Source organism: Porites lutea, chromosome 9 (genome assembly GCF_958299795.1).
Source record: "Porites lutea chromosome 9, jaPorLute2.1, whole genome shotgun sequence".
NCBI lineage: Eukaryota > Metazoa > Cnidaria > Anthozoa > Scleractinia > Poritidae > Porites > Porites lutea.
This window is the reverse complement of record NC_133209.1, coordinates 23,239,793-23,263,911: the sequence shown is the minus strand read 5'-3', so window position 1 is coordinate 23,263,911 and position 24,119 is coordinate 23,239,793. Positions and strand designations below refer to the sequence as shown.

Here is a 24,119-nt window from a genome sequence, read left to right as displayed (position 1 = left end):
GGAGAAGCCATCCAGGAGGAATGTGACAGATTGGTAAAGGACCTAAGTCCCATTTTGGAAGGTCATGTTGTCTCTACGACTGCCGGAAAGTTGCCTTTCAAGAAAGTCATTCATGCAGTGGGGCCATTTTGGACACAGGAAGCAGCGCGGCAAAAGTCAATGGGAAAAACACCAAATGAGGAAAGGTTCCTTCGCTATGCAGTGACTAATGCCTTGAATGCTGCAATACAGTTCAGATCAATAGCCTTCCCTGCTATAAGTACAGGGGCCTATGAATTTCCACGTGACCTGTGCGCAAACATTACGGTCGATGCAACATTGTCGTTTTTTGAAAAAAACCTAGGCTGCCGGTTGTCCGAAATTCAGTTTACCAGTACCGACGATGCAGTTGTCAAAGCTTTTGTTACCGAGATGACAACCAGGTTTGGGGAAGATCCCAATTTTCAACATTCTTCGAAAGGGAAAGTCGCATTAGAAGTAAGCGGAAAATTAAAACGCAAAAGCAGGAAAGAGAAAAAGGAAAACCGTTCAACGCCGTTAGAAGTCTAGGATAATACCCCTAAAAAAACTCAATCAAATGAAATGATGTCAGCAGAAGGTTTAAAAGTAGTTGTTGTGCCTGGTGACATGACTCGTGAAGAGGTGAGCCATTGCTCCCTACTTAATTTAAACAGCATCTATAAAATTCACAGCTCGAAAGTTGAACTGCCTTGGGGAAAAAAGAAAAGTTGTACTTGCAAATAACCTAGGATTAATTATGAAATCAGTTTAATAAACATTCAGCTTAAGTTGGTACTCAATAACCACCACTGAACAGACAGTTAGACATCGCTACTACAAGCACTGCAAAATACAAATTGCTACTTTTTTACACCATAGAAGAAGTAGTGCTTCATCCGGTAACCTAAGACATAGTAGAGGGTTGAAAAAACGGAAAATGACGTTTGATAGAGCTTTTCAAATTATCCATAATTATTATTCGCAACATTGTATGGTAATTATTAGTATATTAGTATCGTGATTTCAGATCTTCTTTTCATGAAAAATGTTGAAAGAGAAGAATACCCAATTGTTTAAAGAAAACTGCTATTTTATTGCAAATGATTGTAGTCTTGCTTTTTATCTGGGTTGCATTTAGCACGCCCCATTCAACCCGGCAATTACGACTTTGTACCTTCTTCGTCGTTGCCTCTTTATACATTAGTAGACAATAACTTGACAAAATTGAGATAAATAATGATTGAGTATCGATGTTTTTTGTTTCCTTTGATAGGTTGACGCCATCGTAAACTCTACCTCTTCAGAGTTAAATCTCAGTAGAAACGCAAGTTCGAAAGCTCTAAGTGACGCGGCTGGCCCAACGCTACAGCTGGAATGTAACGCAATTGGTAAAGTAGAAACTGGTAATATTGTGGTGACCAGCGGAGGAAATCTGGGATGCGAGCATGTATTCCACACTTCGTGTGCTGGGTGGGAAAATGGAAAGGGTGAACAGGTACAGTATTCTTGTTTTTATTCGCTAAAAATCATTCATAATGCCAGATTTCGTTTTATGTAATGCCCCAATTTATGGTTACAATGTATCATGACTAACGGTAAACTTTTATCAAGATTTTAGTAAATGAGAGAAATTCAGTGTATACCCGTCCAAACAAAGCTGTATGAATAAATAAAAAATATATCATTAAAAAATTTTACAACAAATATCGTTGTATAAAATACAAAATACACTTCTTTCTTATCCCGAGCTGCTCTTCAGACAGCTGTTCAGACGCCATTTTCTCTGAGGGTAATATGACAACTACCTACACAAACAGTCTATCCGGTATATTAACGTTTTACCATCTGTTATTTCAGGTATTGCGCGATATCTTACAGAAGAGCTTGATGGAAGCACAGAAACGAAATCTTCTAAGTATTGCCATACCTGCCATTGGAACTGGAAACCTTCAGTTTCCTCGCGATCGAGTTGCTGCTATTTCCTTTGATGAGGTACTCACATTTAGTAAAAACAATCGAAGAAGCTGCGTGAAAGAGGTCCACTTGGTAGTTTATGACCAAGACTTGCCCACAGTTCAAGTCTTCCAAACTGAGCTGCAAAGTCGCAAAGGAAACTCTTCCCACACAGTAACACTGGCAACAGCGGTAAGTGAAAAGAAGAAACCCAAAACGTTGCGTGGATCGGCTGCAAAAAAGTCTCAAACTGATGAAACACCTGATGAAGTTGATATCAAAATACAAAGTGTCACTGTTCAAGCTGAGACTGGTGACCTCACCGAAGAGATAACAGATGCAATCGGCATATTATCAAGAAGATATTTAGATTATAGAGGAGGTGTCGGTAAGGCAATTATTTCTGTTGGAGGAGAAGAAATTCAAGAAGAATGTTCTTCTTTGGGAATCCAGCCACTAGGTTCAGTCGCAGTCACCGGGGCAGGCAAATTAAAAGTCAGAAAAATTTACCACATGGTGCCACAAGAAAGGACAATGGCTTCTATTAAAGGTTGCGTCGTGAAGTGTCTAAAATCAGCTGATAATGACGGGGTGACCTCCATATCTTTTCCAGCAATAGGAACTGGACATTTCAAAGTAGATGTACAAGAAGCTTTCAAAGAGATGCTAGCTGCAATTACAAAATTTGCTCAGGGACAGCCACAATCACTTCATCTCATTAGAATCGTCATCTATCAAAAGCACATGTTTCACGATTTGCGACAAGCAATGCAATCATGTGTCTCTTCGGAAGAGGGAGGGAAAAGTCTTTTTTCCAGGGTTGCTAATATCTTTGGATTTGGAAAAAGTGGCTCGTCTGCCGTTTATTCCCCTGTGTCAGTAAAACCGGGGCTTCAAGAAGTTGCCAGCTACCTAGAAATATTTGCCGGAACCGAACAAGACATCAAAAAAGCTGAAGAAGAAATACAGAGAGATTTGGCCGATAACTGCACTACGAAAGTGATTTTAAACGATGCCATTAGCCACCTGTCCGAAGAACAGACAAGTAAAATACATAACCTGGAAGTAACAAACGACGTTAGAATCATGATAGAAGATAGCGTCGGTCGTATATCCATAAGAGGCGACGCAGAAGACGTGCTAGATGCGGCCACCACTATCCTGAAAATTTTGAATGAGTACATAGAGGAAGAGCACCATAGAGGAATAGGAGAACTCCTGTGCAAAAACACGCAATGGTACTATCAAGATGACGATGAGGAGGATTGGCTGCCATATGACCCAAGGGTAAACTTTCAGATAGAGACCGCGCATAAGAATGGTCAAAAATCAGTACTTTTAATCATTGATGACGTCAGCTGTGAGATTGTTTTCGAAGACATGAAGGAAACTTGTCTGGAAGATGGAGAAGGGAGGAATGTGAAAAGGAAGGAGGTCGGAAAAGGTAATTAGTTCACTTGATTACTTCCTGGAAAGAACAATCGAGGATTGGGTTCAGTGAAAGTGATTTTAAATTGCTCTAACAAAAGTCCAAAAAATAGCAGCAAACAAAAAAAAGGGCACTCTTAAATAAAGAAACAAACAAACAGTGTTGATATTTAAACAAAAAGCGAGGAAAAACACGTAGCTTCGCGAGTTTCGCGCAAAAAATCATCGCAATGTTGCGATGTACCTAATAGACTGCAAAACAGTCGTTTTTTTTTCTCAAAATCAGTAAAGAAATTGGTAAGGCATGGCGTAAGAGTCATACACGCGCGAAGCGCGCGAGCCTCACACCCCCGTAGGGTGTGTAAGGCAAGAGAAAAAAAAACATATTTATAGCGTCTCTCCCCAGTCTCACTCTCCGTTTTCAGCCTCGTTCTAGACCTTTTGTTTGACCGCTCGCGCTTACTTGAATACGCCAAAATACGGGTTGTTTTGCAGTCTGTGTACCTAATTTTTGGAAGTTTGATACATTTTACTGAAAAAATACTTAAGAATTTTTGAGATACCTTTTAGACGGGGGGAGTTAAATATCCTTCTTATGGACAGAATTCGTCCCATAAACAACAGTGAAATTAGAGGAAAGGCATATTATGCGCGGCTTCAACAGACGATACGTGGACGGATTAACAAACTCAAAGTGTAACAATAAAGACTGCGCTTGCCGCTAAAAGATAGCTAATGATTTTACAGAGCAAGGGAGAACAGTGCTATATAAATCCAAGTTAAGTTCTGAAGGACTTTATCCAAGTGGAGAAAGAGAAAGAAAATCTCGTGATCGTGTGTTGCCGTCCTCCATGACGACTCATAACGAGGTCAGACGCCAAGGAAAATGTGCTAAAAAGGTGTGATGCACGAGCAGAGATGTTATTTCAGACATTAAACCCTGTAAGGATCAGGGGAAAGCTTCTCCGTGCAGTCCTTGCTTAAACTCCCCTAATCATTGCTGAAAAACGATGTCGATAGCCTACTTTAAGTCTCTTTATCTGATGCATATTACAGGCTAGCACGCATGCGTGCATAGCAAGTGACTAAGTTTAAGTTTACGTGCATGGCTAAGGAACTAAGTTCGATTTTATTTCTATGCATAACGAAAACTGAAATAACTGCGTTACCACCTAGAAAGGATGCGTTGAAATTAAGTGATATTGGAATAACTTTATTGTCTTCTATTTTACCTTTATTTATTTTTTTGTTTTACACAGGTGTTCCTCTACCTCTTAATTGGTGTGTACAACCAAAGGAAAGTTCAGGCAATGAAAAAGAAGTTCATTTAGTCGAGCTTGATCCTACTAGCAACGAATACAAAAAAGTAGCAGAAGAAATCCGCAAAACTGCTTCGATCTCGATCACTAAGATCGAGAGAGTGCAAAATCCTGGCCTTTACAAGGCATACTTGGTCAAAAACGATCAGATGGAACAAAAGAATGGTGCCAATGAAAAGTTGCTTTTCCATGGTACTGCTCAAGAAAGTTGTTCAAGCATTAGCACGTTTGGTTTTAATAGAAGCTACTGTGGGAAAAACGGTAAGTCATCAATCAATCAAAACCTTTATTTAAACACGATGAGCGTTAAAGTTTGGTAGCTTGAGTGGTCGTGTATAAATAGAGTGACTAGTTAAAAAGAGAGGATATATAATTACACTAATGTTTCGACTAAAATAAGTTTAAAAAAAAGCTAGAATAAAACAGTAAAAATATCTTGAAATACTTTGGAATTAACTCTTCTAAACAATTTCACAGAACATTCGACAGTGCAACTAATAGAAGCTTCTAAAACGTCTTACGGTACAGGTTACTAAAATCCAGCAATATCTATAATTGTATTCGACTCGTGTACGTGAATGCTTTTAATAAAACTACCCAGGAAGACTGCTTTGCGGCACTCTTCCGGTAAATCATTTAGGCTATTGAAGATTTCATGGTATTTGTTCAAAAAGACAAAATAACTATCAGATGGCTTTTTCTTAAACTATACAAGCACAAGCGCAAGCACATTCATGTTTGTCTTTTCCATCCTAAGGTTGTCCAGGAATGCTATTGAATGGCAAACAGTGTCATAAAAATGTTAATGAATAGTGTTAGCACTTTAATGTTTGTTTCTTGTCCTTATTGACTTTGAAGATGGTGTTAACGACTTTGATGTTGGCGTTAATGCAAGTTTATTTTTCTCTTTGTATGCCGATCCAAATGACGCATATGAATGCCCAAACGTGTTATTGAATGTTGATTAAAATGCGAAAATCGTAATTGGGTCTCATTTATGCGCAAATGTTCGTATTTTCGCGCTAATGAATGTGTCTTCGCATTATTGGTAGCCGTTTCACGCAAATGATTGCGGATTTTCTCGTAATGAACAGCAAAAGGAGTATGTAATTCTTAATGTTGTATAATGCTTTTAAATTCTTACATCAAATATTTATGAAAATTATGGACATATTTTTAAAGTTGAATAAAATTATTATTATCATTATTATTATTATTATTATTATTATTATTATTATTACTATTATTATTATTTTTGATATTATTATTATCGCAAGGCGAAGTAGAAACACGAGTCGACTTTATACACCTATTTCCATTAAGGTTGCTCCCGTGAACCATGTTTCATGGCCTGCAGTGCACCATGGTAAACCCTTTTGTAGCGGGAAGTTCAGTCTTGCTCACGTTCATTGAAATAATGGAGACCATTTGTGAGGAGGCGTTCAAGAGAACTTTCAACTCAAACGGTTGCGAAAATGCTTAAGCATGAGCGAGCTAAATAATTTCATTTTTAGAATCTCACAGCAAGAAATTAGAAGCCTCTTCCTTTAGCAACATTAATCGAATAGGGTTTTACCGCCCGATTAAGCTGCGCAGTTTTCGATGGGCAAGAATGCTGGCTTTTTTTATTCAGTTTTAAAAAACTTGCCTCAAAAATAAATAAACGCGTGATATTGAGTTATTTATTGTAGTTCAATAATCTTTTTTACAGAATGATTTTAAATACAAAAAGAAATCACAACTCCTTTTGAAGAAATCTCCCTGCAAGAACTAAACAAATGACTTCAAAAGTTTTATTTGTCGGCAACAAAAAGCGACGGGCTGCGGCCGCTTGGTCATTGCGCGCCAAAATTGTAATCGTTGGCAACAGTAAATGAGTTTAGAAAAACTTTTGCGTAACCATTGTTTTCGATTTTTCTTAGTACTTACACCATAGCCCCAAGAGAAACTGAAAACAATGCTTAATTGGCAAAATTTTTGAAAATAGTATTTTTAAAAAATGGTACCTTTGAAGAAGGCCTATTGCTGATAAGTGAATGATAAAATCTTCTTTCAGCCACTGTCTATGGGAATGGCGTATACTTTGCTCGAGATGCCTCCTATTCCACACAATTACGATATTCTCCAGCAGATGCAAATGGCGACCGCTATATGTACCTTGCTCGTGTTCTGGTGGGTGAATATGCGGCTGGACGACAGGGGATGATAACTCCCCCACCCAGAGGAAGCGACGCTACTGATGCATACGACAGTGTTGTAGACAACACCTCAGATCCAAGCATATTTGTTGTCTTTTATGATAACCAGTGCTACCCAGATTATCTCGTTACTTTTAAATAAACCTGAGAGTTCACGGTGCGTATACATTACTATTGTAATAGGGCAAAAGTGGAAGAAGTAGTTGCGATAGTCTCGATATAGTGAATGGTTTTAGAGATATGTAGATGGTTTCGCGGCAGCTCTCAAAACAGGCGCCTTCACAATGAAGCACGAGTGAGACTGCCACATTTTTAACTCCCATGATGTTCTTTTGACGTTCTTTTTTTCGGTGCTAAGCAAACAGTCTGTAGTTTGTACTGTAGTTCTTAAATGAACAAATTCTTCCCCATCGCTTGGCACCACAAAATGACTTCCTAAAATGCGAGGAGTAACAACTCTAAGTCGCCGTTTTCAAATGATGAGCAGGTCCTTAAAATACTGCTAGTGACTAGCTGATGTAAATGCAACGATAACAGTAGATTGCCTTGTGTCCAGTATCTGGAAGGTCCACAGAACAACTGAAGTGGCGTCACATGATGAGCTAGCGCACCCTTTTTTTGCTTGCTTGTAAGTTACTATTGCTTTTCATTTTTATACTCTTTCAGATAGAAGAGAACTTTAAATAATTTTTCCAACCATGGGAAAAATTGCCCTTCAATCAAAGTTTTGTCTTCTGCAATGTGTAACCTTCAACTTCGACTTGATATTTTTTTTGTATTCTTTTCGCTGTTTTTGCTAAACTCTCAGCGAACGACCTATGACTTTCTGAGAATCAGAATATACCATCTGATTCAGTAATTTCAGTTTTTCAGGCGGAATTTGCAAAGTTTCATTATCTTTGTCTTTTTTTTTATTTTATAAAGAGTCTCTGCCAGTTTACATAGTTGCGAGTGACACCACCTCACATATTTTGGGTTTTGATAACATTAACTTTGAATTAAGAAATAATTAGGAATGCCAAGTGTTATTATACAAATAGCTGCTAGTTAACGTCGTTTGCTTAACCATTATATTCCATCTTCCTTTATGGTATAGTCGAATAACTCCAGACCGGCCACCATGAGGATAATGGAAAGTGGCCTTTGCAGAGAGCTTTTCAAGCAATTTAGACGGCGAAGGTGGCGGATATGTAACTTAAAAAGTGTATTCGCGCTATTTCAAACCTCAGTGCCGTTATTCCAAATCGGTCAATTTATCAAATGTCGGTGAATTTTTCCAGAGTTAAGTTCTTAAAGACATTGGGGCCGTTTATACGAGAGAAAATAAGCCGCGGCTTACGTAAGACGCAAAACGAACCATTTCTACGAGTACGGCTTACATAAGACGCGAACTGCTCGTATAAATGATTCACGGTTTAGTTCGCCGCTAGACCGGTCCAATGAAGACGTAGTTTGTTTTTTTACCTCGCATGACTTTCAACAAGGGCTCGAGCGACCAAAACTGCGAAACGATTGGCTTCGATCAGGAAACCGCCATATTTTACACCATTTTTTTCTTTCAAATTTATATTTCGATCCCGATTACTGTGCGGGGCTGTTCAGCTAAACTTGTGCGGAAAACTCGACGAAAATTTCGTCAGCGATCAATCGGGTGGTCTGAAAGAGATGTTCCAGCAAATGGATGAGGTGGAGTTTAGACAATATTTTCGGCTCTCTCTCTCTCATTTTCCCGCCACTGCAGCGCGTGTCTCTCGGCTAGGAAGGTCTGGGATATAATTAAAAAGAGAGCATGCGCAGCATTTGTTCACCTCTTCAGTAAAGTCGCGGACAACGATTGAGTGCATTAACGAACACTTTCAAGTCCAAGGAAAGCCGTGACCTGGATAAGCCCAGCCCAAACTCCTCGGCCAGGATACCCCGCGGCTTGATCTGGCCGTGGGTTGAATAAGCCGTGAACCTAACGGATTTTGTGCCATTTACACGTGGTTTTCGCGTCTTATGTAAGCCACCGCCAGGGTAAGCCGCGGCTTATATTCTCTTGTATAAACTGCCCTATCATCTGATTTAAGAAAAAGAAAGAGAAAATTGTCGCCTTGTGTACTCGTTCTCCATAAAACGTGAAATTAAGAAGTTCCACGTCGTGGTCGTGCAACGAGAGCAGAGAAATGTACACAAAAAGCGTTATGCAAGTGCAAAATTGTTCTTCTGTTAATCTAAAGCTATCTCTTTCTGCGGTTATTTTTGCCGTCACCTTTGCCGTAAAGCTGTCCAGGGTAGAACAGTAACCCTTCCAGTAGGGTCAACTTAAGCGTGCTTTTGCAGTTATTTCGAGAAAGGTTGTCGGAAAAAGTGAGCAGACGACAATCCCGAAAGGTAATATGGGATATGATCAATACACTGTTCCTGACACTGTCACTGTCAAACCTACGTTTTCTGCTTTCCTTAAGCACTTGCAAACATAATTCCATGGCCTCTCGTGCCATTCTTTCAAATTTCTATCAAGAACAGAGAGCTCAAACCAACCAACAATACCTATCGGAATTGTCACGGGCACTTTTTCCGACAACCTTTCTCGAAATAGCTTAAATGCAAAAAACTTGACCACATTGACGAGCTAACAATGCTCGCGCATGCTCCATATGTCTCGCCTTGACCGAGTAGACCCGGCTGGGTGAGCCAAAGTGTTTATGTGGAGAAAAGTAAGCCCGGCTAGGAGTTTAACCCTACCTCCACAATAGGGTGACCCGCCTAGCCGGGTCACCCTTCTAGCCGAGCAAACTTTTTTGTTTCTCATGTAAACTGTTCGCCACGTTTTGTAAGGAAATGAATGAAAAGTTGGCTCGCCCAGGGGAGCTCGGGCAGGCGGGTGACTTAATGCTTCTTTTTTTCAATACCTTTTAATTATTGGCCATTTATTGACTTTTACAAATTGTTAGCCTCCGTTGTATTTTTGTTTCACGACAATGACGGAGCAAACAAGTTTGCAACTTAATTTACCCTGCAACTATTACAGTAGAAGCTCTCTTAACCGGACACCCTCAGGGATCACAGACCGCAACTGGAGCTGCTAGCCAATTAGGGAGTGGTTTTGTAAAGCGGAGAGTTCAAACGGAGTGTTGTGAAGGCAGTTGTGAGTATAGCAAGGGCTGCAATTAATTTTTCATTTTCAGAAAGGATCTATGTCTGACCAGCTCAGACAAACCAGAAAGGTTATGGGCTAACTCTAAGTTAAAAACATTGACATTTTACAGCTATAAATATGTTCAAGCTCAAAAATTGGCGAACGGTTCGATCGGTCCGGTCATCATATCCGCGTCCTACCCCGAGGAATTTGGTTGGATATGACCAAGTTGAGTCGTACATTATTCGATGATCGACTTTTAGTTACAGCTTGATGAGCCCGTTGCAGTACTTGGATTGGTCACTTGACTGCATACCACTTAGCAACGGCTCGCTGGATAGCAAACCATCCAAGCGTTCATTTAAGATCACAAACCTTTTAGTGCGATTGGGTGGAACCTTAATACATGTAGGTTAATTCAAACGTCATTTGGGTTCATTATCAACAAAATAAATTAGGGATGCTTCGCTCGATCACAATCAAAGCTTGGATGGCTTGCCATTCAGCGACACGTTGCTAAGTGGTATCCAGACACATGGACACGGCCAGGTTATTCAAAGGGCTTATTTGGAAACTGTCCACTCACGAGGGTGTTCGTAATGAGAGCATAGGCTGCATCTCTATAACCAAATTAGTGGTGTCCTATTGCATGCAGTTGTCAGTGAATACTCATGTAAATTTTAGTTCTTGGACATCCAAATAAAGTCATTGTTTAGTTAAATTTTTGTATTAATTTTGTTGACTGAAACTGAAAATCGTTACTGAATTTGTCAGCAATACGTGGCTTGACATGGTCGCTTGCAACCTTGGGGGAGGGTGATTGAAATTATGAAAAAATGCAAAATGTCAGTTGAATTTGGGGGATTTAAAATTATGGGAATAATTAGTAGCAAAATATCTCTGAGCTCATTAGCGGACCTAACTGGTTGAAGGGTATATCTTCTCTACTCTAATAAGCCCATTTCCTCCAAAAAAAGAACCCGTCCCTCCTTAAATGGCCGTTGTGGAGAGACTCGGCACTTAAGTAGCAGTTGCCGTTGTGGATAGATGGCTGTTGGCTAAAACAGACTGAGGTAAAGGTATGGAGCCCGTAAGCCACCGCGATCGACCACTTATGGGGATGACAGTTTCACAATTTTCAATTGCGTTTTTAACCTCTTGTAAGCGATCACCGAATGGATGGTCTGATATCTATTTTCGATGTATGTGCAATGCTGCTCACAAACGTTTATTGATAACAGGGAGCTACACATATATGGGAATATAGAAAATGATGTACTATAAAGTATATTAACCTGGATTTCCGGCTCGGAAGAGACTCCTGTGGTTCGATTCTTGTAACTGTAAATCAACCTCGTCTTCAGCGTGCTTTTCCAAGCCAGGGAGAAGCGCCCTGGGGACGATTTTCCTTGTAAATCTTTGCATTTTTGGTGGTCGCTTACTGATGGTTTGACTGTATTTTCATGTCTTTAATGATTTAGTAAGTAGTTTCCCTACATTAACTATGGTATTCAATTGGTGCCGGAAACTGTTTCTGTTTTAACTGCTTCTTCGTCACAATAAAGCGCTTTCCACAAAAACCTTCTTCAATTAAGGTTCAGAATTACAATAGAGTATAGTTAGTATATAAAGCAAAGAAAAATATTTGGCTCGAATTTTTAAAATTCGCCTTGAAGTTTAATGCAAGGATAAATTGTTGACTTTTCCGTGTGATTTTAGCAGCTGGATGCATTGGTTTTCCAAATGCAGCTGGAGGAGAAAATTTATACATAAACAAACAATTTGCGAAAACTAGTGGAAATAACTTGAAGTGTAATTATTGATTTTAAGACTTCTAAGCTATTAGCAAGTAACTGCAATTAGGGTGTGGCTTCCAAAGATCGAAGAACTGAAACCAACCCAAAGTCCATCGCACTGGTGAGGGAAAGGTTTAAATCCTTCAATGAAAATTTTAGCGGAAAGTTTAACTTTTCAAGTAGATTATGTACTGGCTACTTAAAATGGTTTTTAAGTTATTATTTGGGGGTGACATGATATGATCTAATCCTCTTTTGGCAGTAAATCCTACACTATGCTTCCATTATTTAACAAGTTTAGCATGATCTGCAAGCACTATCCGACAATATTATCTTATTTCATACAGGTTAAGACATGAAGCTCTTGATTTTGCTTAATATACTTTGCATCTTCTCTCAAGACCTTGGGGAGGTACGGCTATAGTCTGAGCAGTTTTTTCATTTTTGGGAGTAATATTTTTTCCTTCTTAACTGCTAGTGTTTACGTTTTCATTTTTTGCTGGTTTGACTCATTTTTTTAGGTTGAAAGCAAGTCTGTCGGAAAAGTGCCCAAAGGTACGTATTTACTGAGTTCCCTTCAGTCTCTTTCCGACTCAGCTGAGATGGGAAGAGACTCAGTCTCCGAAGAGAGGATCAGTGGAAGTTTCGATGAGAGGTTTTCTGGAGTCAATGAAATGGACAAGCGGTTGTTAATTCGTTTCTGTTTAACTTCTGACACCACCATCCAATCATAATTAACGTATGTCCACCCAAACGATACCTAAGTTTTTTTCCCCAAATTATTTTCCATGTTGTTTTTTGAGTGTAGATTTCCCTTTGCTCTATTTTCTTTTGTTCGGCAAAACTAATCACTTCATTGTTTGCTTCAGATTTAAGCTGCCTAACACCATGCCCAAGACACTAGCAGGTTAAATGCTTTGTAGACCCCTGCATGTTTAAGTATTGTTCTCCGACCGAACGCTGCATCCCTTGCAACTGTAAATGGTGTTACCCCGTCTGTGTCCCAGCTTATAAAGGATTGGCTCCAGGAGGTTAACAGTCTCAGACGAACTTTTTAAAAGGCGGTTATACACTGTAATAAGCTATGAGTGTGAAATAAAAGTGGAAGCAAATCGAGAAAAAAATGTTTTTTCTGTTTTTCCTAATACAGTACATGACTTGTACCTTTCCGATGAATAGTAATTTGTAAGGTGGATAGCCTAGCCAGCGTTTGAACAACTTGGGAAACTGGCCGTTTTAAAACGATAAAAACAATAGTGAATAATGGAATGTAAGTGTAACAATCATTATGATGACGAATTATCGGAAAGTGGTTTGTACGAACGCGTTCATTTCGCCATGATAGAATTTGAATCAAAGCATCCCTTAAAATATGATTATGGTGCTTAAAGGAGCATGGAATAAATAATTTTCTCTTAAAGGGTACATTGAAATGTTTTTCCTCGTAGCACTTATTGCAACAAAAGAATGGAACAGAGACAAAGGTAAACAGAGCTTATAGAGATGACCCATAAATCCCACTTAGCGTTAATCTTGCCAATCGTAATCAGGGAACCACGCGAGACAAAGAAAACAAATCTTTGGATTTCCTTGGGACACAAATCCACAACCTCCGGTCTTCTGACTGATCTACAGAAGCCTAATTTATTTTATTATTATATTTATCATTATGCAGTATCAAACGTAATAATACAAACTGCCTGACAACGTAGGGTGCAAAGCGTAGCCCGACGTGGCCTAAAAGGATTAGCTGGTTTCTCGGCAGCTCTTCTCTGGCTTCGGGTAACAACAAGTTGCCTAGGGTAGCCAAGGAACACTGTCTAGTGTTTGATTTCCTCTTCTCAATATCTCGAGCACTTTCCTTAAAAAGTTTTTGCTGGCCCCAGCATTGCACATTTCTGGATCAGTTTCACCATTTCACCATTTCAACATCAATAACCATTGGTACTGATCCTAATCCCCTTATTAATTACCACCGGAATCACCTTTGCCTTTACATCCCACATTTTTCGAACTTCTCTCGCAAGATCTTGATATTGAAAGACTTTATTAAATCCTTAATTAACATGGTAGATTAAAAATTCTAGCACTGAAATTAAAGCGGCTCACAGATGAACTACTACCATAAGCGACTCTTTGTTTACAGTTTTTGCCTCACTGGCATATGCTCATCATTATCTGAGGAAGCTAATAAAATAAAACTTCTGAATACTGAAATAGCATAACAGTTTCAATCCCAGCCTCTAAAAATTTGAGCCCGACGAGCCTTCCTTTAAAGTTTTGAGATCAATTTGAGGTTATGCCAGACCTCTTTTCCTTCGTCAAGTTTGCTTTTAACTCAAATCCCAAGTAAATTGGTACGAGTTTTGTTTTCTTTAATTTGAAGTGATCTCCTGTCAAGTTAAATGTAAGGACAATATTTTGACTTTTTCGAGTTATTTCAGCTGCATTGAAGTGCCATATCCAACTTCAATTTGTAATTAACATTTAACAACGGTTTTTGAAAATAAGACGAAATAAAGGTTTGTCGAGACTCTTCATAAGCTATCGGCAGGTAACTACGATTGGGCGAGGCTTTCAAAAGACGGTAAATTACACCATCATCTAAGTTAACTCTAATTTATTTTAAGCAAATAATTAGTCTCGCTTGCTTTTATAGCAGCGAGACTCTAAAAATGCAAGCGACTCTTTTATATGTCGTGAATACTCGATCGTCGATAACGTAGAAAGTAAAATACTTTTAGCGAGGAAATCCTTTTTAAGGTAGAATTAATCGCCTCCTCATTTCTTAGCTAATCTCCAAGCAAGCGAGACTTAACTTATATTTAAAGGTGTTCTTGTTTTACTTAAAACTGCTCGAAAATATCATTTTATTTCATACAGGTAAAAGACATGAAGTTCTTGATTTTGCTGAGTATACTTTGTATCTTCTGCCAAGACCTTGTGCAGGTACAGCTTTTAACAGAAACATATAATCCTCTTAGGATTATATGCTTCTGCTATTAATCAGTAAGTTCGCGCTTTCCGATGAATGTTAGTGTTTTGGATGATTTAGGACGTTTTTATCTCCTTGCGTTTAACTGTTAGCTAATAAAAAAAGCGTAAACACCTCTGTCAATTAATTGTTTTTTTCTCGTTGTGGTTTGTTCTTGCTTTTTTTGCCGTTCAAGAGCGTATTCACATGACGTCACGGCGCCCATATTAGTGTTCCAAACAAATCCTGTGGGAGTTGGATTCTTTTCTTATATATGTAAGAAATTCTTTAGTTCTCAAAAATTTCCATAGATTCTCGCCACGTGAGTGAATATGCTCTCCCCACGTTCCGATAAATTGCATAGATACTGAACACGTGCGTGAATAACTCTCTTTTGTTCTCATAAATTTGCATATATAGATGCTGGACACGTGAGTGAATACGCTCTATATCGGGTAATTTGAATTACACTTTTTATGTAACTTTCTGTTTGTTTGTTTGTTTGTTTGTTTGTTTGCGTTTTTGTTTGTTTGTTGTTGTTGTTGTTTTTTTAGGGGCAACAGAGAACACTAGTTTCCCCAATACTGTCAAAATCCGTTAATAAAGCACCTTCGAGATTCCAGCACTTCAAATGCTGTCCAGATGTTTATTGAGGCGAGGCTTGGTACAAAAAAGTTTTATCATTATACATTTTTTTTGAAGAATCTAACACAGTTACTTCTTTTTATTTTGGATGCACTCAGGTCACAGGCAGAGAATTGAAGGGTAAGTTATGTTTTTTGTCTTCTGAAACATATATAGAACATTTCTGAAAATCCTACTAACAAATCCCAACACACCTCTGAGGTCTAGAGATCGTAAAACCACATTTGCACTGAGTAAATTTGGTGTAAATCAACTTTTTCACACAGCCAGCATTTTTACGTCGCACTAAGTGTGATCTAATTGTAGTGTCCAACTTGAAAACAGATCGTATGCCATCCTGTTGTAGGCAACGACGAACTGCTTCAGGTGACCCTTAAATGTATGGCAGAATCGTAGATTGTAGATTTAATTTCGGTTGTAGATTCTTTATCAGATGTCTGGTTCCTGGATTATTAATGTTACCAACAAACTAATAGGGGTATAAGATATTTAGAAATTTCGCTTTTACAGGTTTGTTCGTTTGTTGGTTACTTGTTGGTTTTTCTTTCACATAGATTGTCCCAAATGCAAACTTCCAGTGCAGTGTGTTGTGCATCCTTGCAGGTTTAACCCTTGTGGAGGGCAAACAATTTCTAGGCTCCTGGAAAGGAGGAATACAGTGTGTAAGCCTTGCTACTGTTTTGGCTGTGACTTCACTTGTGAACAGCAACTAAAAGGATAACGCGCACGCGTGCTTTTTTGGCACTGCGGACCAGCCACAATCACAGTTATACAGTGAATCTGTAATCAGGAAAATACTTCTTATACCCATGAAAATGTTTATGATTTAATGAATGAAATAAAGGTGTCCGTGAATATATTAAGTTTCCTTTATTTAATTATGTATTTATTCTGTTGTTGCTGTTTTTGTTCTCAATAGTCCATTTTACAGTTACGGGTGCAAACGAGGCTGAAGATGACCTTGTTTTGATACAAACTTTATCCTCCTTTATTGTGTAAATCATGTTGCTCTAAGTGCTAACTAGTATTTTTTAGCATGGTTTTCATAAGAAAAGGAAAGAGGTTTGTATCAAAACAAGGTCACTATCAGCCTCACTTTCATTCAGAGGCTAGGGTACTAAGCTCATTACTGTAAAATGATCTATTGCTGTTTCATTTCCAACAACCCGTCACCCTCCCCCAAAATACAAACATGAGAGGATGAAGTTTTGTTTCGAAGGTTTTTCTTCAAAAGAATGAATTGAAACGAAACCAAGTGAATATCACTGGAATGTTGTTTATGAATTGCTAATTTTTCTGGCCGAGAATGGAAAAAGCGAAGGTTGCACTCTTAGTTTTCATACTCTGTAATAGCTCTCTGAACGACGCAAATTGGAATGCGAGGTTTATACTCTCTAGTTTAACCTTCATAAGCCGCAGCAGAAAGTAGCCACTTACAGTTCCAGAAAATGAATTGGGGCTAAAAATCGCAACAAATCACTACGATTACTGCTGATTATAACGCGCCATTTTACATTACGCGCAAACTATTTGAACGATCAGGGGCACCCAACGTCAATTTTCGTATAATATCTGTTCGGGAGACGGTTTGAGATCTAGAATTTTCGGAACATTTGTTCTAAAATTTCTTGGTTGCCTGCCTCTCCTAGGATTTTCGAACATCTAAATAATTGTATAATTGCCCATTTTTAACGGATTTTTACCCTAAAAAAGTTACCTAGAATTTTCGAGAGCCTTTTTTCTGGCTGAAATTTTCGAAAAGGTCAGTTTTGATCCCTATAATTTTCGGATCACTAGACTTTCAGCTAGGAAATCCGAACGGATGAAAAACTTTTAGGGGATAAAAATATGCCTATATCTACCGCTTAAATACTAAAAACGTTTAACAATGCTAGGGTGCTCCTGAACGATGAAATCTACTCGGATCCAACGTTAGCAATGATGTCGCCATGTGTGGTACGCAAGATACTCAAGAAACTGATCCGCTGCGTTTCTCTGAGAAAAGAGAATCTCTTACCAGTCATGATTTATCTTTAACTGAGAAAACTATCGTCGCTCATCAGATATCAGGTGCTTGTCAGTGATTATTCCGTTTTACACTAACCATAACTGAACAAAAAACCCGTTAGAGTTACTTGTCATTACCCGCTTGGAACAGATTTTCATTTTTATAATAGTGATCATTCATCGGAATTTCTCGCTAAAGTGTCGAGAAACCACTCAAAATGGCCGGCTTTAAATCGCTTAGCTATCTTGAGTAGAGGTAACAAGATAATTTAGTGCCAGGTGTCTGACTTCTATAAAGCTCTTTTTCAGCAGAGATTTTTCAAGATGGATAAATTACCTATAGCCAACTATCGTCAATAAAATACTGTTTAGAAGGTCTAGAAGCAGCGTTATATTTTCACCATGACCAAGTCAACTCGTAAACAATCAAGCGCTAGTGTGTCTATTTCGGAGGACAGCATGAGAACTGAACCAGAGCAATATTTAAATGACCGGCCCATTCGCTAAACCAAAAACTGAAAGGCAGTATTAGTAGTCAATAAAAAACAGGCGAACAATCCAGCAGTCAGCCAATTAAAGCTTGGTGAAACGGCATCAAGCTGATGATAAGCTCGGCGGATGATCCCAGCTTTGGTTTAGAACTGATTGGACTTTTCTTAATCATTTCTACAGGCTTGCTATGGGCAGGTGGCAGTGGAAACCAAATCAATAACCTAAAGTTCCATTCACAACGAGGAAGTTCTTTTGATTGAAGTTCAATTTAATCAGCACTTTTAGAGGTAAAAAAATTGTTTGATGCCATGTTTTTATTCCACAAACATAAGCACTGCGAGTTAACGGGTGACCGTAGTAAACTGTTTTAATCTAGTAAATAAATAATAATTCCCCTCAAACTCTATTTTTTAACTTTATTCATATCCCGCGAATTATTTCTATTTTTTTTTTCTAAAACTAAATAAACAAAAAGTTTAATTCAAAGACGTGGAGGAAGTACGGCTATAGTCTTGCAGTTCTTTTGTTTTGGGGGGAGTAATATTTTTTGTCGTGGATTCTTCCTTCTTAACTGCTAGTGTTTATGTTTTTATTTTTTGTTGGTTTGACTCATTTTTTTAGGTTGAAAGCAAGTCTGTCGGAAGAGTGCCAAAAGATACGTATTTACTGAGTTCCCTTCAGTCCCTTCCCAACTCGGCTGAGTTGGGAAGAGACTCAGTCTCCGAAGAGAGGATCACTGGAAGTTTTTGATGAGACGTTTTCTGGGGTCAATGAAATGGACAAGCGCTTTTAAATTCGTTACTGTTTGACTTCTGATACCACCATCCAATCATAATTAACGTATGTCCACCCAAACTATACCTATTAGTTTTTTTCCCCAAATTATTTTGCCATATTGTTCTTTGAGTGTAGATTTCCCTTTGTTCCATTTTTTTTGTTCGGCAAATCTAATCACTTCATTGTTTGCTTCACATTTATGTGGCCTAACATCATGCCCAAAAGACCAACAGATTGAATGCTTTGTAGACCCCTGCATGTTTAACCATTGTTCCCCGAGCGAAGGCTGCATCCCTTGCAACTGTAATTATAAAGAATTGGCGCCAGGAGGTTAACAGTCTCAGACGAGCTTTTTTAAAGGCGGTTATACACTGTAATAAGCTATGAGTGTGAAATAAAAATGGAAGCAAACCGAGAATAAATGTAGATAAGGCGGTCGTTTTTCCTAATTCAGTACACGACTTGTTTTTTTTTCCGAGGAATAGTAATTTGCAAGGTGGACAGCCTAGAAAGCGTTTGAACAACGGGAAAACTGGCCGTTTTAAAACGATAAGACAAGAGTGAATAATGGAATTCAAGTGTAAGAATGATGACGAATTATCGGAAAGTAGTTTGTACAAACGCGTTCATTTCGCTATAGTGTTTGAATCAAAGCATCCCTTAAAATATGATTATGGTGCTTAAGGAGCATGGAATAAATAATTTTACTCTGAAAGGGTACATTGAAATGTTTTTCCTCGTAGCACTTATTGCAACAAAAGAATGGAACAGAGAAGAGGGTAAATAGAGCTAGATAGAGATGACCCATAAATCCCACTTAGCATTAATCTTGCCAATCGTAATCAGGGAACCACGCGAGACAAGGAAAACAAATCTTTGGATTTCCTTGGGACACAAATCCACAGCCCCCGGTCTTCAGACTGATCTACAGAAGCCTAGTTTATTTTATTATTATATTTATCATTATGCAGTATCAAACGTAATAATGCAAACTGCCCGAAAACGTAGGGTGCAAAGGGTAGCCTGACGTGGCCTAAAAGGATTAGCTGGTTTCGCGGCAGCTCTTCTCTGGCTTCGGGTAACAACAAGTTGCCTAGGGTAGCCAAGGAACACTGTCTAGTGTTTGATTTCCTCTCCTCAACATCTCGAGCACTTTCCTTAAAAAGTTTTTGCTGGCCCCAACATTGCACATTTCTGGATCAGTTTCACAGAGATTTCAGCATCAATAACCATTGGTACTGATCCTAATGCTCCCATTACCACCGGAATCACCTTTGCCTTTACATCCCACATTTTTCGAACTTCTCTCGCAAGATCTTGATATTGAAAGACTTTATTAAATCCCTAATTAACATGGCAGATTAAAAATTCTAGCACTGAAATTTAAGCGGCTCACAGATGAAATACTACCATAAGCGACTCTTTGTTTACCGTTTTTGCCTCACTGGCATATGCTCATCATTATCTGAGGAAGCTAATAAAATAAAACTTCTGAATACTGAAATAGCATAACAGTTTTAATCCGAGCCTCTAAAAATTTGAGCCCAACGAGCCTTCCTTTAAAGTTTTGAGATCAATTTGAGTATACAGCGGCCAGTCTACAGTTAAACAAGCTACATGTAGGTCATGCCAGACCTCTTTAACTTCGTTAAGTTTGCTTTTAACTCAAATCCCAAGTAAATTGGTACGAGTTTTGTTTTCTTTAATTTGAAGTGATCTCCTGTCAAGTTAAAGGTAAGGACAATATTTTGACTTTTTCGAGTGATTTCAGCTGCATTGAAGTGCCATATCCAACTTCAATTTGTAATTAACATTTAACAACGGTTTTTGAAAATAAGACGAAATAAAGGTTTGTCGAGACTCTTCATAAGCTATCGGCAGGTAACTACGATTGGGCGAGGCTTTCAAAAGACGGTAAATTACACCTTCATATAAGTTAACTGTAATTTATTTTAAGCAAATAATTAGTCTCGCTTGCTTTTATAGCAGCGAGACTCTAAAAATGCAAGCGACCTCTTTTATATGCCGTGAATACTCGATCGTCGATAACGTAGAAAGTAAAATACTTTTAGCGAGGAAATCCTTTTTAAGGTAGAATTAATCGCCTCCTCATTTCTTAGCTAATCTCCAAGCAAGCGAGACTTAACTTATATTTAAAGGTATTCTTGTTTTACTTAAAACTGCTCGAAAATATCATTTTATTTCATACAGGTAAAAGACATGAAGTTCTTGATTTTGCTGAGTATACTTTGTATCTTCTGCCAAGACCTTGTGCAGGTACAGCTTTTAACAGAAACTTATAACCCTCTTAGGATTATATGCTTCTGCTATTAATCAGTAAGTTCGCGCTTTCCGATGAATGTTAGTGTTTTGGATAATTTAGGACGTTTTTATCTCCTTGCGTTTAACTGTTAGCTAATAAAAAAAGCGTAAACACCTCTGTCAATTAATTGTTTTTTTCTCGTTGTGGTTTGTTCTTGCTTTTTTTGCCGTTCAAGAGCGTATTCACATGACGTCACGGCGCCCATATTAGTGTTCCAAACAAATCCTGTGGGAGTTGGATTCTTTTCTTATGTAAGAAATTCTTTAGTTCTCAAAAATTTCCATAGATGCTCGCCACGTGAGTGAATACGCTCTCCCCACGTTCCCATTAATTGCATAGATACTGAACACGTGCGTGAATAAGCTCTCTTTTGTTCTCATAAATTTGCATAGATACTGAACACGTGCGTGAATAAGCTCTCTTTTGTTCTCATAAATTTGCATAGATGCTGGACACGTGAGTGAATACGTTCTATATCGGGTAATTTGAATTACACTTTTTATGTAACTTTCTGTTTGTTTGTTTGTATGTTTGTTTTTTTGTTTTTTTGTCGTTGTTGTTGTTTTTTTTAGGGGCAACAGAGAACACTAGTTTTCCCAATACTGTCAAAATTCGTTAGTAAAGCACCTTCGCGATTCAAGTACTTCAAATGCTGTCCAGATGTTTATTGAGGCGAGGCTTGGTACAAAAACGTTTTATCATTTGACATTCTTTTTGAAGAATCTAGCACAGTTACTTTCTTTTTATTTTGGATGTGCTAAGGTCACAGGCAAAGAATTGAAGGGTAAGTTTTGTTTTTTGTCTTCTGAAACCTATATGGAACATTTCTGAAAATCCTACTAACAAATCCCAACACACTTCTGTGGTCTAGAGATCGTACCTGCCACTTGCAAAACTAGCGGGGGCATTTGGAAAATTGTGCGTACCCCTGAATAAATCTTGGCTACGCCCCTGTAAATTCCAAAGAACTCTAAATAGTTCGCGAAAGCCATACACACCTATCGTGCTCTGTAATCCGTTCATGCATACCGCCTCCCATTTTGCCAATGTATACTTAACCGCATTTCCAAAGAACCTTACAAACTGCTCCACCTGCACGAAAAGTTGGATTCGTGTAAAAAAAGTCCAAATTAGGGGGAAATCAAGGGCAAAGATGGTAAATACCGCACTTGCATGCTAGTTTACATAGGGTTGTAAATTCCAGGGCTTGATTTAACCGTAATTTGTACTTTTTTGCACAAAATTTGTAAGTAAATTTGGTATAAATCAAATTTTTCACACAGCCAGCATTTTTACGTCGCACTAAGTGTGATCTAATTGTAGTGTCCAACTTGAAAACAGATCGTATGCCATGTTGTTGTAGGCGACGACGAACTGCATCAGGTGACCCTTAAATGTATGGAAGAATCGTAGATTGTAGATTTAATTTTGGGTTGTAGATTCTTTATCAGATGTCTGGTTCCTGGATTATTAATGTTAGCAACAAACGAATAGGGGTATAAGATATTTAGAAATTTCGTTTTTACACGTTTGTTCGTTTGTTAGTTACTTGTTGGTTTTTCTTTCACATAGATTGTCCCAAATGCAAACTTCCAGTGCAGTGTTTTGCGGATCCTTGCAGGTTTAACCCTTGTGGAGGGCAAACAATTTCGAGGCTCCTGGAAAGGAGGAACAGAGTGTGTAAGCCTTGCTACTGTTTTGGCTGTGACTTCACTTGTGAGCAGCAACTAAAAGGATAACGCGCACGCGTGCTTTTTTGGCACTGCGGACCAGCCACAAGCACAGTTATACAGTGAATCTGTAATCAGGAAAATACTTCTTATACCCATAAAAATGTTTATGATCTAATGAATGAAATAAAGGTGTCCGTGAATATATTAAGTTTCCTTTATTTAATTATATATTTATTCTGTTGTTGCTGTTGTTGTTCTCAATAGTCCATTTTACAGTTACGGGTGCAAACGAGGCTGAAGTTGACCTTGTTTTGATACAAACTTTATCCTCCTTTATTGTGTAAATCATGTTGCTCTAAGTGCTAACTAGTATTTTTTAGCATGGTTTTCATAAGAAAAGGAAAGAGGTTTGTATCAAAACAAGGTCACTATCAGCCTCACTTTCATTCAGAGGCTAGGGTACTAAGCTCATTACTGTAAAATGATCTATTGCTGTTTCATTTCCAACAACCCGTCACCCTCCCCCAAAATACAAACATGAGAGGATGAAGTTTTGTTTCGAAGGTTTTTCTTCAAAAGAATGAATTGAAACGAAACCAAGTGAATATCACTGGAATGTTGTTTATGAATTGCTAATTTTTCTGGCCGAGAATGGAAAAAGCGAAGGTTGCACTCTTAGTTTTCATACTCTGTAATAACTCTCTGAACGACGCAAATTGGAATGCGAGGTTTATACTCTCTTGTTTAGCCTTCATAAGCCGCAGCAGAAAGTAGCCACTTACAGTTCCAGAAAATGAATTGGGGCTAAAAATCGCAACAAATCACTACGGTTACTACTGATTATAACACGCCATTTTACATTACGCGCAAACTATTTGAACGATCAGGGGCACCCAACGTCAATTTTCGTAAAATATCTGTTCGGAAGACGGTTTGAGATCTAGAATTTTCGGAACATTTGTTCTAAAATTTCTTGGTTGCCTGCCTCTCCTAGGATTTTCGAACATCTAAATAATTGTATAATTGCTCATTTTTAACGGATTTTTACCCTAAAAAGGTTACCTAGAATTTTCGAGAGCCTTTTTTCTGGCTGAAATTTTCGAAAAGGTCAGTTTTGATCCCTATAATTTCGGATCACTAGACTTTCAGCTAGGAAATCCGAACGGATGAAAAACTTTTAGGGGATAAAAATATGCCTATATCTACCGCTTAAATACTAAAATACGTTTAACAATGCTAGGGTGCTCCTGAACGATGAAATCTACTCGGATCCAACGTTAGCAATGATGTCGCCATGTGTGGTACGCAAGATACTCAAGAAACTGATCCGCTGCGTTTCTCTGAGAAAAGAGAATCTCTTACCAGTCATGATTTATCTTTAACTGAGAAAACTATCGTCGCTCATCAGATATC

General features: G+C 38.4%; 1 protein-coding gene and 4 long non-coding RNA genes across 5 annotated transcripts; all 5 read left to right on the top strand.

Moving 5' to 3' along the window:
* Nucleotides 1-424: 424 nt before the first annotated feature.
* LOC140949059 (protein mono-ADP-ribosyltransferase PARP14-like) lies at nt 425-3,405 on the top strand. The gene is made up of 3 exons (XM_073398306.1): nt 425-642; nt 1,274-1,495; nt 1,858-3,405. The coding sequence occupies exons 1-3, from the start codon at nt 583-585 to the stop codon at nt 3,403-3,405; spliced, it is 1,830 nt and encodes a 609-aa protein (XP_073254407.1). The 5' UTR covers nt 425-582.
* Nucleotides 3,406-4,644: 1,239 nt separating this feature from the next.
* Nucleotides 4,645-10,740, top strand: LOC140948198 (uncharacterized). The gene is made up of 2 exons (XR_012167018.1): nt 4,645-4,961; nt 6,757-10,740. It is a non-coding gene; the product is annotated as an uncharacterized lncRNA (long non-coding RNA).
* Nucleotides 10,741-11,740: 1,000 nt separating this feature from the next.
* LOC140948673 (uncharacterized) lies at nt 11,741-13,159 on the top strand. The gene is made up of 4 exons (XR_012167072.1): nt 11,741-11,994; nt 12,163-12,227; nt 12,337-12,370; nt 12,685-13,159. It is a non-coding gene; the product is annotated as an uncharacterized lncRNA (long non-coding RNA).
* A 1,118-nt stretch (nt 13,160-14,277) lies between these two features.
* LOC140949256 (uncharacterized) lies at nt 14,278-16,293 on the top strand. Its single transcript, XR_012167104.1, has 4 exons — nt 14,278-14,402; nt 14,699-14,764; nt 15,533-15,554; nt 15,989-16,293. It is a non-coding gene; the product is annotated as an uncharacterized lncRNA (long non-coding RNA).
* A 4,206-nt stretch (nt 16,294-20,499) lies between these two features.
* On the top strand, nt 20,500-22,910 carry LOC140948263 (uncharacterized). The gene is made up of 4 exons (XR_012167021.1): nt 20,500-20,624; nt 20,922-20,987; nt 21,796-21,817; nt 22,606-22,910. It is a non-coding gene; the product is annotated as an uncharacterized lncRNA (long non-coding RNA).
* The last annotated feature ends 1,209 nt before the right edge of the window (nt 22,911-24,119 follow it).

Excerpts from the sequence above, each read along its gene's own strand:
- LOC140949059 (XM_073398306.1), top strand. The coding sequence starts at position 583 with ATGATGTCAGCAGAAGGTTTAAAAGTAGTTGTTGTGCCTGGTGACATG. Across the intron at positions 643-1,273 it reads GTGACATGACTCGTGAAGAG|GTTGACGCCATCGTAAACTC; the intron begins GTGAGCCATTGC and ends TTCCTTTGATAG. Across the intron at positions 1,496-1,857 it reads AAAATGGAAAGGGTGAACAG|GTATTGCGCGATATCTTACA; the intron begins GTACAGTATTCT and ends CTGTTATTTCAG.